At 29.9% G+C, this 16,226-nt stretch overlaps 1 protein-coding gene across 1 annotated transcript; it reads left to right on the top strand.

The window, feature by feature from the left end:
• Positions 1 to 1,317: 1,317 nt before the first annotated feature.
• Positions 1,318 to 15,899, top strand: LOC145099579 (putative inactive purple acid phosphatase 27). The gene is made up of 12 exons (XM_079037132.1): positions 1,318 to 1,631; positions 1,731 to 1,818; positions 10,985 to 11,254; positions 11,766 to 11,874; positions 12,128 to 12,242; positions 12,833 to 12,965; positions 13,073 to 13,260; positions 14,260 to 14,446; positions 14,538 to 14,605; positions 15,117 to 15,387; positions 15,460 to 15,540; positions 15,646 to 15,899. Exons 1-12 carry the CDS (start codon positions 1,318 to 1,320, stop codon positions 15,700 to 15,702), a joined length of 1,881 nt encoding a protein of 626 aa, XP_078893258.1. The 3' UTR covers positions 15,703 to 15,899.
• The last annotated feature ends 327 nt before the right edge of the window (positions 15,900 to 16,226 follow it).

The raw sequence follows: 16,226 nt of genomic DNA on the forward strand, positions 1-16,226 counted from the left end.
TATTAATCATTTTGTTAAAATAAGTAAATTTGATTGGTCCATATTTATGCATACAATAACATAATAATTACTTTGAATAAAATAACGTAAGTATATATATATATATATATATATATATATATATATATATATATATATATATATATATATATATATATATATATATATAAGGGAGAATTTCATATATACCCTTCCTAAACATCAAAATATCATATTTACCCAACTTAATTTTTAAATATCATATTTACCCTTTATAAAATTTCTAAATATCATATTTACCCTTCATAATATTTCAAAATATCATATATATATCCCTTTTAAACATCAAAATATCATATATACCCTTCTTAAATATTAAAATATCGTATATGTACATTTTAAACATTAAAATATTAATAGTAATATCTAAAATAACATGTATCTACAACATGATAATAATAATCAACAACAAAAACTAGACAATCAAAATATATATTTTATATAAAGGGTTGAAGATGAATCTTTTTGTTTGTCAAAAGGGCGACATTCTTACAATTTAGAAGTTCACATTCCATTATCATAGACGTAAGGATAATATTGTTAATATTTTTAATTATTATAATAATTCTAAGGTATAAAGAATGATTATAAAATATTAAAAACATTATAAAAAAGGATTTGGGCAAATATGATATTTTGAAGGTTTATGAAAGGTAAATATGATATTGAGAAATTAAGTTGGACAAATATGATATTTTGAAATTTAAGAGGGACGTATATGAAATTCTCCCTATATATAATGTAAGGGTAAATCACTCATTTTACATTTGATTAAAACAAAAACATTTATTGGGTACCGTCAAAAAAAAAATTAAAAAAAAAAATACCAAACAACGGTGAAAATTACCCCAAACACATGGACCGTTTGTATAATTTGTCCTAAATTTTAATTGTTTTAGTCTTGTTTTAAATATACATTGATTCCGATATATCTACCAAAAATACACTCATCCTGCGTCAATTATTATTTTTGCAATCCTCTACGCAATTCTCCAATATGCTTTCATTCGGCATTCGTCAATATTTATCAAGAACAACTAATGTTTTTTGTCATTATTTATTATATTTTAAATTTATCCATTCATTATTGATTGCACGTTTGCCTTTGGGTGAAGCACCCTAAGAAAATTGACTTGTAGACGCCATCTTAGTTTACACTAAGCTATTATAAAAGGACTTGCATCCATACTTTTAGGATCTACATGCTACAATGCCCATAAATTCCCCTCCAACTGTTTAATTCCTATTTTTATCACAACTCCTTCACTCCATTCTACCATGTGGTTTACATTTTTCTTATCTTGTTCCATTTCTTTGTTACATCATGCATCATCTTCTTCAGTTTCTCCTTTGTCACATACGAAGCTATTGGACTCCATGGATGGGTTTCAGAACTATACTGCAATATCAGATTTTCGACTTGTAAATAGAAGAAAACTTGGAGCTTGTTTGGGCAAAAACCCATATCGGAAAATACAAGTAAACTCAAAATCTGAGCTTTTAGATGACCAGATGATCACAGTGACTGTTAGTGGTGTGTTGCTTCCTTCCAAGAGTGATTGGGTTGGTATGATAACACCTTCAAATGCTAAGTAAGTTTATGTATATTTATGTATGTAAGTAGATGTTTGTGTAATTATGGTTAATTTGAAAAAATAATTGGGTTATTAATTAATTAAAATGCCATGCAGCATTAACGCTTGCCCTCAAAACGTTATTCTTTATCAGCAGACGGGTGATTTGAGTGCACAACCGCTTCTCTGCCATTATCCAGTGAAGGTATAAGTCTTCTAATTATCAATCAATGCAATTTTTTTTTAATTAATTAGTGTCCGTTTTACATTTAGCATTCACAACACTGCTGTTACATACATATATATTTGAAAAAAGTGGTTTTAACTCGCACATCTTAGATAATTATGATTTGCGCTATAAACAGTAATGTAGTAAGTTGTCATTTAATTAATAAAAAGTTGTTATTAATATACCTAATGACAAATTAAATATCCTTCTAATTTTTGTTATTACTTTCGTGCTAATATGGGATTATCCAACTTGATAGAAGATTTGTCCCTCAGATTTGAGGTCCTAGGTTTTAATTCGGGTGTTGACAATTTCTACCAAATTGGTGATATATTTAAAAAGTTATTACTATATTTTGTAAATAAAAAACTATTTATTTAATTTAATAATCCAATAATAATGTTAAACAGGTAATGCACAATTTGTAATTTTGATTTTAATTTAAGCAAAGTTTGTGTATTTTCTAATTATCAATGTAACAATAACGAATTAAATAACGATATATGTAATATAAGTAATAATATAATATATACCGCAATAATGTAATGATGTAGTGAACAATATACTATTAAATAACGAATTAATGACTGTCGTAGGTTAGTGGCATATGTCGCTGCAAAAAGTAAATATGCCTTACGAAAGGCCCTTCTCAGGCATATTAAAATGAAAATTTCAAATATCATTTTACATTTCATTTTTATTCATTCTCTTACACATTTTACATTTGATTTTTATTCATCCTCTTACACATAAAATATAATATGTGAAATCCATTAATTCCTTCTTTTAATTTTTTTTTCTTTCTTTTTTACGCATATTTTCATCTCATCTGATGAGAAGAAATAATTGCAGGAGCACTTTAATTCCTAAAACTTAGCTATTTACCTGATAACATTTAGCAACCATAAAATGTATACTATGATCTATATCATTATTATTATGATCCTGATCTTGATTTTAAGATCTTATGATCTTAAGCTTTTATGACTTTAGAATCCTACAAGTAAAAAACAATCTCAAACTCAATAGGATCTATTTTAAAAAAAATCTATAGTGAAATTTTATTATCCCGACTAGGATCTAAACAATCTCAAACTCGGTAGGATGATCTATTTAAAAAAAAATCTATAGTGAAATCTTATTATCCCGACTAGGATCTTAAGATCTTAATACAATCCAATCTCACATTTATAGTTTTATCTATATATATAAGTGTTTCTTTTTTCAAAATATGTAATAAATATTAAATCAATATATTTTAAACTACATATCAAAAACAAATATTATACTTTTTTAATTTAAACAAGCGTTTACTTGTTTTTTTTACGATAAAGTTATTTTTTAAAAAGACTTATAAATTTAATTATATTTACTTGGTAATATGTATAAACAAAGTTTTAGTATTTTTGTCGTGAGTGGACGGGAAAATTCCGTGCTATTGTGGCTTCGTTTTCCCATTAAGATTATGACTCCTAGTTAATCATAACATATATTAAGGGGACATTTTTGTTATGTAGCATATCATGTCCCAAATATAGGCGTACACGTACGGTTTGTTTGCGACACTTTCAAGTGACGACATAGAAGATATTATGAATAGAAGCAGTTGCGTATGAAGTAGTTGGAGGTTTTTCATCCTTTGCCATGAGATGTCACGTTGTATGCTTCAAAATATATTGGATTCGTGGTTAATTTAGCATTTACCAAGGTTGTTTGAGCACCCATCTAATTTTTTAATTTTATTTAATATTTATATAGAAAGACTTTTAGAACCTGTCTCGAAGAAAACAGTAACTTTATATTATTTGACAAAATAAACAACCAAAAAAAGTAGAAGGTTTATACTTAAATTTACAAAGCAAATGGTTAATGTTTATCAAAACATCTCATATTAAAGATAAAGAGAAAAAGATAAGAAAATGGTTAATGTTTATCAAAACATATCCCTCATTAAAGATAACAAGAAAAAGATTCTAATTGTTTAGTGTTATAAAAAATTACTGAAAGGTTATAGGGAAACTTGAAAAGCAACATAATTGCTCACATATCGTTGGTTTGTTGTAAATGAGCATTTTAAAAAGAAATGAGATTGTGTAAAGTAAAGTTTTTTTAATACTTGTTTTAGGGGTCAAGTATGTTGGTTTTTACTGGTTTTAGAGGTTCGCTCGTTCCAGTTGAACACGGTTTTTTGCAAATTGGGTGTTCTTTTTTGTTTTTTTGCAAATTTGTTGGTTTTTACTAGTTCGGATTGAATCGACCCGCCACAAGTAATGTTGAGCATTCCGTTTTTTGGCTTCATTTAGTTAAGGAACCATGCAATTTTCTATTATAGATTGACTACTTATTGGATCTACGGCTGACAATTTTCGACACGACCCACAACACGACACGAAATAAATGAGTTTGGGTTGAGTTTTTCAGCCCGCCGACCCGTTTATTAAACGGGTCATATATAAGTTTCTCATCAACCACTGGTTAACCCGCCAACCCGTTTATATTTTTAATTATATATATATATATATATATATATATATATATATATATATATATATATATATATATAATTTTTAAATGTATAAGTATCAATATTTAATAAGTATTATATAATAAGAATTATCTATGTTTGTATTAATGTTTAGTTTGAACATGTTTTTATGAATGTTTTTAATTTTCATTTGGATTTTTAAGACTTAAGCAGTTAAGTGTCTAAAATTCGGATAGGTTTATTAGAAAGAATAATGTAAATACCTGTATCAAACCCAAGAATTAGAATGTGATGAATTATTAGAAAGAATAGTGTAAATACCTATGAATGTGAGCTTTATCTTCCCATCCTTAATGTCCTGCAAGTATTTGGGGCAATTTTGTTTCCAATCCCCTTTTTCATGACAATGGAAGCACTCTGCATCCTTTGGATTGATAGAGGGATTAGCAGAACCAAGTTTGGTCCTACTGGAAGAGGATCCATCAAGAGAATTTCCATTGCGACTCTTAGAAGGATTCTTCATCTTCTTCCCTTTCCCATGTCCAATTCCAGAACAGGGGCAACAGTAGTAGGAGTAGGTACAACTGACTTGCCTCTTAAGTTGCTTTTTGCAGTTCTTAGAAGGCATTGAAGCTTGCTAAGAGTGACATCCTCCTTGTTCATATGATAGGTCATACAAAACTGATCATAACAAGAAGGCAACGAATGTATGATGATGTCAATGGCCAATTCTTCATCAAAATTGGCATTCAATTTTACCAAGCGGTCCACATATCTCTACATCTTTTGCAAGTAGGTCGTGTTGGACTCTCCAGCCTTCATTTTGGTTGTGATCATGGAGGCAATGATCTCATACCTTTCCTGCCGAGCACTTTGATGGTACCTTCTATCAAATCTTGGTGCATTTCGAAGGGTCAGAAGTCCTCATAGGACTTTTGAAGCTCAACAGTCATGGTAGCAATCATAATGCATGACACATTTGTCGCGTCCTTCTCTTGAACCGTGTATTCCTCGATTTGTTCGGGAGTAGCAGTTTGTTCATCAATCTCCTTCAGCTCTTTATAGAGGATATATTCTTTGTCCTTATAGCAAAGGGCCATACGGATGTTTCTTATCCAATCATTAAAGTTTGACCCATCAAAGATAGTTCTCCCAACCAAGTTCATAGGGGAGAATGAGCTAGAAGGGTTGGAGCCTGAAGCATTGTAAGGGATTGACATCTGAAAAGAAAAAGAACAAAGGTTAGATTAGGATGAGAATCCTTAACATTGCTCCCAAATGAAATATTAAGGCTAGGACCTAATACAATATTTTACAATTCGGAAGACGGATGCCGTAATCCAATCGCAAAATATTTGAAAGTAGGTAAATGACGATTTACCAATTTTCCACCATGAAAAAAAAATTGATTATTAAGTTTTTTATTGTATTGAAATTCCTAGATTCTTTTGAGATTCATTGAACTTTTCAATGACATGTTTAAATCTCGATTGTGCCCTTCAAGTTTGTGGCTGAGATGCCGAGGATCACAAACAAGTTGTGAATAACAATGCAAACGTGTTTAGTGCTCTTAATGTTAAAAATCACCTAATCAATGTGTCAGTTAACCACACACGCTCCATTGATCTAAGATTAACATCTAACTACCCTTTGCCACCCTTGGCAGTCCCCTATTAATGTGTCGGTTAACCATACACGCTCCACTAATGACTTACTAAGGTGCAAAGTGCAATTTCATTAAATAGCACCATTTTTACATTTTTCCTAAAGTAACTAAGATTGGAAATTTAGTAAATGTTTAGTTACTTTATAATTATTATTATACTTTTAATGAGAATTAATGTCATATCATACCCATTCGGCTAACGACCCTCCACCAATCAAAGAAGCGGTGGGTGAGAGTGGAAACTAATTAAACCATCATTTTATTGGCAGTAACCTTATACCCTCCTTATAGACCGGCTTCGTGAATGAGGCTTACTAACGGTAACACTGACTTGTCTTTTATATATATATATATATATATATATATATATATATATATATATATATATATATATATATATTTATATTATTAAACTTATAATATCATAATAGTATAAGGGTTTATTTTAAACTTTTAAAATTCTAAGGTATGAAATTAAATGTTTCATTAGTGAGATTTTATAAATTCCAACACTTGAGGGCAATTTTTGTAACTCTTTAAAACTTTTGGTTTCTAAAACATACATCCTAACTAGCACACAATAGAGGATATACAATATAAAACTCATAGTTTGATGAATACCTCTTATGTAGTTTGAAGTTCTTGGCCTTGAAAGCTTTAGCGCCTCAAGTGTGATGACTCTAATGTGTCACAAACACCAAATGCAAGAGGAGACTTGAGAGAACAAACTAGTTAGCTCAAAATCAATTATCACTCTCTTAGAATGAATGAGGCAACTAATTTTGGCTCTAGGGGGTTCCTTTTATAGTGTTACAAAAGCTAGGGTTACATCCATGCAAACTTTAATGCACTATGACCCTTTATATTACATAGGCTCCATGGGTTAAACCTCCATGGACTATCATATTGGTTTAACACATCCTACTTAACCATGGATCATTGACCCACACTATAAGAATCATTGATTTACTTAATCAGTCTCCGTATATTTAATTAGTCTCTTTTGATCACTAAATTAATTATTGATCAATACTAATTAAATAATATGATTTATCAGTTAATATATTATACTTATATTATATTAATAAATCACAAATAACCTTATTCTCAAAAGTCTATCCTATCAAATTGCACTGGTGACGGCAACCCAAAAGGATCATGCTACTATCGGATCAAGTACATCCCAGTTATAGTTATGAGCTTAGACACCTAATCCAACAATTATATTATATGAGTTTTCTGAATCCGCTACCCCATGCTCATGCTAAATTTTCTTCTTCATTTTCTGACCAATTCATCATTTTAGGAGCCATTAGTTTTGAATGATAATGCAAGACAAGTGTGTGATTGTGAGAAAAGAAAGAAAAATTATGTGAGTATAATAGAAAGTGTGGTATTTATAGAAAAATGTTTAATATGTTTGAAAGGTAAAAAAAATTAAAAATAAAAGTATATGTTACAAATGAAAATGTAGTCGTTGCAAACAAAGCCAATAGGATTGTTCGTTTCAATTCGTGATATGCACAACGAACCACCACGAAAACCATGAACCACTACCGGCCGAGATGGTGTGCACTGCCGTGGTCAGCTCAATCACGAAGGCAATCAGGCTATCCATACTGGATGGTCTTATTAACTTGCATTGTTGTATTATAAAGAAGATCTATATACGCATCATTCAATACATTGACTTTTCTCAAATCTAATACGGCATAGCTTAGGAAAGTTTGTTTTGTATTTCCTTACTTACTTGTATTGTTGTATTGTAAAAGGAAATCAATATGCACGTCACCAAATACTAGGACTTTTTTTCTAAGCCAAATAACCTCTAATTGTAGTTTGTTCTAAAGGTTTTGTTATTTGAAAATTAAAGTTATTGGTTTTGTTGGGTGAGTAATTGTAACTATTGCTCCAACGACTTATAAAACTATACATGGCTATGGAAATACAATATTAAATTTTGAACTATTGTTCTGGAGTATTTTCAATGATGTCTTCTATTTTTATAACTATTTATGTGTTCTTAAAGAAGACAAATAAGATAGGGGTTTTATTAATCATTTCATAGAGATGAAGATAAATTATGTATTTATAGAAAATGAGATAATAGTTTATGAAAAGCTTATGTGACAAATATAGGGGTGTTTGGATAGGGAAAAAATAGGCTGCTTATTGCTTATTGCTCATATAAACTGTTTTATTTTGCCAAACACTTAAATGCTTATTGCTTATTCCCATCGCAATAAGTTAATCCAAACACATTTTAAAAAAAAAATGTTTATTCTCACCACAATAAGCAAATAAGCAATAAGCTAATAAATTAAAAACTATTTATCCAAACACCCCATAATAAGAAATGTGTTTGGTAAAAATAACTCCAAGCTTATAATCAATAACTTGTAACTGATATTGATAGCTGAAAGCCAAACACTATAGTTTTTATTTGTGTACTTTTCATTAATTAATTATTGTTTTAATATATACTTACATTTGAATATGTGGCATAAATATATGTACTCTAGTTCTTTTGTTTAGCGAAGTAACTACGATTCAATGAAGTTGAAGTGTTTAGTTTAGATCAACTCATATAACAAGGAAATAAAGGAAAACAATAAAAGGAGGGTAATAAAAGTTACACATACCATTTACTAGAGACGATAGGAGTAGATGTATTGGGGGTTTCAATTTCGGGCTATGTTCTGCCCTCAGAATAGCATGGGGATGTATTTCTTATCTCTTATCTTCATTTGTGTATAGGAGCTCATTCATTACTAATATAGTTGAGTCATGGGGTTAGTTTTTTTATCCGTAAAATCCAACATTACCATCGGATCAAATATCGGATGGCCTATACGAAAAAAGGAAGTCTTGTGTAATATTATATTATATTAGGAAAAAGGAAGTCAAGCTTGATCAAATGGTGGGCACTATATTTATCATAACCTAAAGGTGCGAAGTTTGAGTTACAAATTAACCATTAAATTACAAGTACTATATATACATCTTGGATTTTTTTTTTTTTAACATCAATGGCATATTTGACTAGTATCAATAATAAAATATCGCCTCCCTATTATTAAAAAAAAATAAAAAGAGGCAAATCGTGTTCTTAATGATTAATATAAAAACACAATCTAGTTTCTTTGACTTGTTCATATTCACTTGTTAATTAATTTAAGAGTAAATTACACAAATGGTCTTTATGGTTTATGATAATTTGCATGTTTGCTCCTTAATTTATCTTTTTAACTAGGAAGGTCCGTACTGTTTGTTTTTGTTACACGTCTAGTCCTTGTCTTACCTAAAAAGAGAACTTTGCCCTTGCTTTTTTAATTTATTTAAATAAACAGACTTCTAACCCCACTCTTCACCTTACTTTATTTATCCCACTATTTTTTTCTATTTAAATAATCGGCTTTTTAGGTAAGACAGGGACCAAATGCATAACAAAAAACAAACAGTAGGGACCAAGCTTGTAACAAAAACAAACTGTTGGGACCTTCTGAGTTAAATAAATAAGTTAGAGACCAAACGCGTAAATTACATCAAACCATAGGGACCATTCGTGTAATTTACTCTTAATTTAACCAAAACCAAAAGTCTTTTAACCCATCGGTGTTGTCTTCCCTTATAGAGGTTGAAATTAGGAAATAATTTAGGAGTAGAATAGATTTGTCGTTCTAAAAAAAGTAATAAAAAATAAATAAATAACCAAAAAAGTCCACCAATAAAAATGATCCTGGCTTCTTTTTCGAAGTAATTGAATTTGCAAATTCCACATGTAAATAACTTTATTACATAGTTGCGTCTGACTTTGAGTTAAGTACCCGAAGTAGTCTCTTACAAAATAATAAAATAAAATAAAGGATACGGTTTGCCTACATTTAACCCTTTTAGTGGGGACCCCTCACTACAAATGGATGCTTTATACACCGGAGTTGCTTTTCATTGAATATCAGCTAACAACATGAATGTGAATATTGCAAATCGAACCACATGTGATGAGTAGAAGCAAGCACTTGTAAGAGTTCTGTGTGAACTTATTCCTTTTTACAAGTGTCTTTTGTGCGCATGTGATTATAAAGAGGACTATGTCATAAAATGTTAGGCTGCCTAGTGCGTTTGGTGGAAAAGTGGAGGATAAGTTGAAAAAAATGATAAAGATGAGCAAAAGTGCATAAAGTTGGTATTCTTAATGCTCACGCTATCAATCCCTCAGAAAAAAATTTAAATCTTTTCCCACTAATCACCATGCATCCACATAGGTCTAGTTACTTACGGTTTTAGGTTTGTGTGTCATATTCAAAATTCAGTTATGCATTGCGTCTAGAACATATTCTAGAGTGCCAGGTGGCAGTTTTTGGTATATGTTTCGGTGGTTATTGAAATCTTCATATTTGGGGTTAATACTTAGGGTAAACACCACAAATGTCAGCTAATTAAGTTTACAAGAAAATTTGATTTTGACACTGCGTTATTTTTTTGGCTCGAAATTGACACTGCGTTTCTAGTTTGTTACAATTTTGACCACTTGACTGATCAATCTGGTTGCCTGCTGACGTGACATGATGTATTGTTATGATTGCGGAAGCCAAACTTAGAAATTATGAAGATCTTAAGAAATTAACAACACTTAACACTAGCCAAGAATTGAGGTTACTTTTTATTTCTTAATGGTTAGATAGAAGTACAATGAGAGAAGACAAAGAAGAAAACAAAATCTTGAACTTATACTCTACTGATGTGTATCTATATATAGTCAACTTCAACTTCTTTTCCCTATTGACAGAAATGGTCCCTGGACTTTTTGTTTAGTTGCACATTTATCTACAGTTATCATATACCCTATTTTGTCCCATTTACAGAAATGACTTCGAAGAAAAGTATAACTGCAGAACTTCAAGGAACATAGTTCATGCAAAAAGTAATTAATGCATTGCCAACGGTTTTAGATGCTCTTGGAAGTTAATTAAATTTTGAATAAAATGCAGGCACAATTTGTAAGCAATGATCCAGGCTATATCGGATGCAAGAAGAAGGAATGTAAAAAATATGATCAAATGGGAAAGTGCCTGGTGACAACATGTAGTGCCTCAATCACATTTCATGTTATCAACATTAGAACTGACATTCAATTTGTCTTCTTTGGTGCTGGATTTCAAACACCTTGTGTTTTAGCAATATCTGAACTTCTCAAGTTTTCAAATCCAAAGAAACCATTATATGGGCATCTCTCTAGTGTTGATTCTACAGGGACATCAGTAAGCACCTATAGTTCAATATACTTTATGTAGTTTTCAAGAAATAACAACTTAAATTACTCTTTTTGACCAATATCAACAATCTACTTTACTTTTTAGACATAATAGCAATATGCTTCTATTTATGTTATATGTGCCCATAATAGCTTCATATTACATTTTCTCACAAGCAATTATAACAATATGTAACTCATATAAAAGCAATGCAATTATATTTTCTTTACATATAAAATCAATATGATTACAATTTTTTTTACTAATAATAGCAATGTACTTTCATTTCTTTACATATAACATGAATATGTAACAAGTAGAAAACGCAAGTAAATTGTTATTTTAGGTTAAAATTAAAGTACATTACTCGTATCTAAAAAAGAAATGTAATTACGTTGCTACTATGTATAAAAATAATGTACATTTCTCTAGTAGAGAAAGTAAAGTATGTTGCTATTCTATGAAATATTCCGTTAAAGTAATGATTTATATTAAAAACCAATGCTCTCATGTCCAGATGAGATTAACATGGGTGAGTGGAGACAAGAACCCTCAACAAGTTCAATATGCGAATGGGAAATCACAAACTTCACGTGTTACTACATTTTCCCAAGATAGCATGTGCAGTGAGTTCTTATATTTAATTTTATTATCTATGTTTCATTATAATTCAATGTCACTTTTATCTTTATCCACGACCACCAATTATCGTTCAATATGATTTTTTTAATTTCTTGCATCCTAATTTAGAGATAATAGTCTTGAAATCTTGGTATTTTGGTTTTCTAACAAGTACATATGTGTCATTATATTTAATTAGTTGTTAACAATTAAAACTAAATTACTCCAAATTTCTTTTCATGTTTTGGAAATATGAAGCTTCTGCATTACCAAGCCCCGCAGTAGATTTTGGCTGGCATGATCCAGGATACATTCATTCTGCTGTAATGACTGGATTAAAGCCTTCTACACGTTTCTCATACAGATATGGAAGGTAAACTAATATTATATCAATTTTTATATAGCAAATTGTGGAGAATAACAACACACTTTTCACTTGCTACCTATATAGGAAAAATACTTTATTTTTACCCATACTAGCAATGTAGTTGTATTTATTTTACCAATACTAAGAACGCACTTTATTTTTTACCTATAATAGCAATTTGCTTTCATTTTGCTACCAATATCAACATTATACTTCAAATGTTATCATTAAAGAATTTGTAGTACATTGCCATTATGATTAAAAATGTAACTACATTGCTTTTATATGTAAAGAAAATGTAATTACATGCTATCATGAGTTCCATATTGCTATTATTCGTAAAAAAAACTGCAATTAATATCATCTTCTTGGTAAAAAAAATGCATGTATACTACTGTATATTGTTTATATTGGTAAAACTAGTAAAGTACGTTGTTATATCCTGTAGTTTTCTGATTATTAATTTCTATATAAAATCGAATTCGTAAAAGAAAACCGATGTAATGTGAAAACAAGAGATGGATGAATGTGGCTGATATATTTAATTTTTTTTTTTTTTTTTTTTTTTTTTTTTTTTTTTTTAAATAATTTTCCAGCAATTCGGCTGGTTGGAGTGCTAAAATTAACTTCAAAACTCCACCAAGTGGAGGATCAAATGAACTCAAATTCCTTGCATTTGGAGATATGGGAAAGGCCCCTAGAGACGCTTCAATTGAACACTATATTCAGGTAAAACTCATTTGGATTGCAACAACTTGATTATTCAAAAAAATTATTATTCTCTAAAGTTATGAATCTTGTTTTAAATATATTGTTATTGATAAATATGTATATAGCCCGGGTCAATAGCTGTGACTCAAGCCATGGCTAATGAAATATCATCAGGAAATGTGGATTCCATATTCCATATTGGGGATATAAGTTATGCAACAGGTTTTCTAGTGGAGTGGGATTTCTTCCTTCACCTTATTACACCTGTGGCTTCACAAGTTTCTTATATGACTGCAATTGGAAACCATGAAAGGTATGATCGTATAACTAGACATTAAAAGATTCATTTGCTGGAAATTCTTGCTTAAATTCCATAATAATGAAAAGGCAAATTGCAAACAAACAATTCTTTTTTTGGGAAATTTTGCCATTTAATGGAATGCACTTTATTTTTTCCAATCAAACTATAAAAGTCTTGGACATTTTTTACAAATTAACTATTTGGACTTGGTATAGCCTTTCAAATTGGATATTTCGGATAAGGTTAACCTCATAAATTGGAAATGAAATACTTGTTTTTTTTTTTTAACAAAACATCATTGATTTATAAAAATAAAATCAGAATGTAAGCAAATCATATGTTTTGTTCATAAAATACCATTAAAAGCCATATTAATAAGCGTATTTTATGAACAAAAAGTTGAAGTTTCATCATATCTTATGATAGTACTATTTTTAAAACAATAGTTTTTGTGATACAAAAAAGTTTTTAAACCATTATGACATTCAACCTTTAGAATATTACTGGTGAAAACTAATATATTTACTATCAAACAGAGATCGTTTCAAACATTATTTCCAATTTTCATTTTGACATGATATAACATGTCAAATGTTAATTTGAAAAATTATTAACAAAATGACTCAGGTCAAAATGATTAATTTGAAAAAATATTTTAAACTTTTATGGTTTGATTAGAAAATTTAAATGGTTAACTTGGAAAACTAATGGTGAAACCTATATCACAAAATTATAGTTAAAAGTTAAACTCATGTCAAAATGGTTCATTTCGAAAAATGTTTTAATTGAATGAATACAATATTAGTGGTTAAACTGCACAACTCACACACATAATTTTCCTTGCACTTAATGAAGTGATATTAAATTCTGCAACAATCAAGGAAACAAAAACAAAAAATGAAATAAACATACGTAATTATTAGTTTAAAGAATGAGGATCATGTAAAAGGGTTCTATCATCCCTTTACAATAAGTACAATAGTAAAACTAACAAAGTTGGACAACAATTAGGGACTATGTGAGTTCAGGCTCATTATACATAACACCAGATTCAGGAGGAGAATGTGGTGTGCCTTATGAAAGCTATTTCCCAATGCCAACACCAGCAAAAGATAAGCCATGGTACTCCATTGAACAAGGAAGTGTGCATTTTGTAGTTATTTCAACCGAACATGATTGGTCAAGAAACTCTGAACAGGTATATATAATTCAATCACATTGTAAATCCAAAAAAAAAAAAAAAATCATTCGACTTTTAATAATTGACTCATATATGTCACAATGAACAGTATCAATGGATGAGCCGTGACATGGCTTCTGTGGATCGATCAAGAACACCATGGCTGATATTCACAGGGTAAGATACAATCATATAGGGGTGACAATTTATGACACAACATGACAAAAATACACGACACGAAACGAAATTGGAACGAAACTGAAATTTGAATTTGTGTTCGTGTTAATTGTAAAAAAAACACGATGTCGTGTCGTGTTCGTGTTCAAAATTCAACACAAAATTGACACGATTTAGTAGTTCTTTGTCGTGTTTTTCGTGTTATATTTGATAAAGTATTCATTAAATAAACTAGCTTTTAGTATATGATATATTTTTCGTGTTTGTCGTTTTTTAATTCGTTTGTTTTCGTGTTAGTTAAAAAAAACAAGATATCATGTCGTGTCATGTTCATGTTACATAAAACCTTGTGGTGTCTTGTCGTGTCAGACAGAAACATGAAACGATAGCACGATTTGTCACCCCTAAAATCATACATTTGAAACTATGAATGAAATGAAATGGAGTTAAAATAAAACTATTTTCATGGAATGTTACTTAATTAAATTCTTGTGGTTGCTATTAATTACAGGCATAGGCCAATGTATTCTAGCTGTGGAAGTGTTGACATTAGATTTCTCCTAGCAGTTGAACCCTTGTTAGTTGCAAACAAGGTGGATTTGGTTATGTTTGGACATGTCCATAACTATGAAAGAACATGTGCAGTGTATAAAAGTAAATGTTTAGCAATGCCGAAGAAGGGTGCTGATGGAGTAGACACATATGACAATAGTAATTATCAAGCACCAGTTCATACGATTATTGGAATGGCTGGATTCAGACTAGATGGATTCCCTCCTAAAGTGAGTTTTACAAATTTAAAGTATGTGTTTAAAGAAAACTATATACTGATATAACTATGTCGTTGATTTTAGCCTGGTAGTTGGAGCTTATCAAGAATAAGTGAATTTGGATATGCGAGAGTGCATGCAACGAAGACGCAGTTGAATTTTGAGGTATTTACTAAATGCATGTTCTCCAACTTAGATTGTATATGTTTATACTGGCGTAATTGAAGCTGGAAAATTGTTTATTTTACTTAATCTGTTGTTGATTTGCAGTTTGTAAATGCATATACAAAGAAGATTGAAGATAGGTTCCGCATCATCAAAAGCTAACTCAAGGAACATAAGTCAATGCTCTTATGTATCACATTATAAAAATATCACATTATAAAAATCAAATAGGGAAGTGAATTTTGATACGTAAATAGAGACCCTAAAAGATTGTTTTTTCTTTTTTTACATTTGAAAAGATATATAATATGTTGGTTTGAATGTCACAGAAGTAATAGTAAAAGATATCGAAGGGGTGTTTTGAGTCTCTTTGGGATATTAAGAAGAATTTGCATGTTTTATAAGGAACTCATGTGGATTGTAATCAGGGCTAGTCCAAACATACATTGGCCCGAGCGAGAAGAAAAAAAAGCCCCCAATGTCAAAAATATCGCGATGCCAAATAGAATAAAATCTTGAAAAAAATACCATTTATAATAATAATAATAATCAATAATATCATCAAAACCCAAAAATATAGTCGCAATATTTACAAAAAACAACACCAATATTAACAAAAAACAATAAATTTCTAGCTTTTTACATACAAAACTAAAAATATCAATTTTATGTAACATTTATTTCTA

This window comes from Lactuca serriola, chromosome 1, assembly GCF_051521515.1.
Source record: "Lactuca serriola cultivar US96UC23 chromosome 1, Lser_US96UC23_V15, whole genome shotgun sequence".
In the NCBI taxonomy this organism is placed as follows: domain Eukaryota; kingdom Viridiplantae; phylum Streptophyta; class Magnoliopsida; order Asterales; family Asteraceae; genus Lactuca; species Lactuca serriola.

What these genes read in the sequence shown, in the direction of transcription:
- LOC145099579 (XM_079037132.1), top strand. Translation starts at nt 1,318, where the DNA reads ATGTGGTTTACATTTTTCTTATCTTGTTCCATTTCTTTGTTACATCAT. An exon ending in GGTCAAGAAACTCTGAACAG is followed by an intron (nt 14,447 to 14,537) that starts GTATATATAATT and finishes CACAATGAACAG; the next exon opens with TATCAATGGATGAGCCGTGA. An exon ending in AGACGCAGTTGAATTTTGAG is followed by an intron (nt 15,541 to 15,645) that starts GTATTTACTAAA and finishes GTTGATTTGCAG; the next exon opens with TTTGTAAATGCATATACAAA.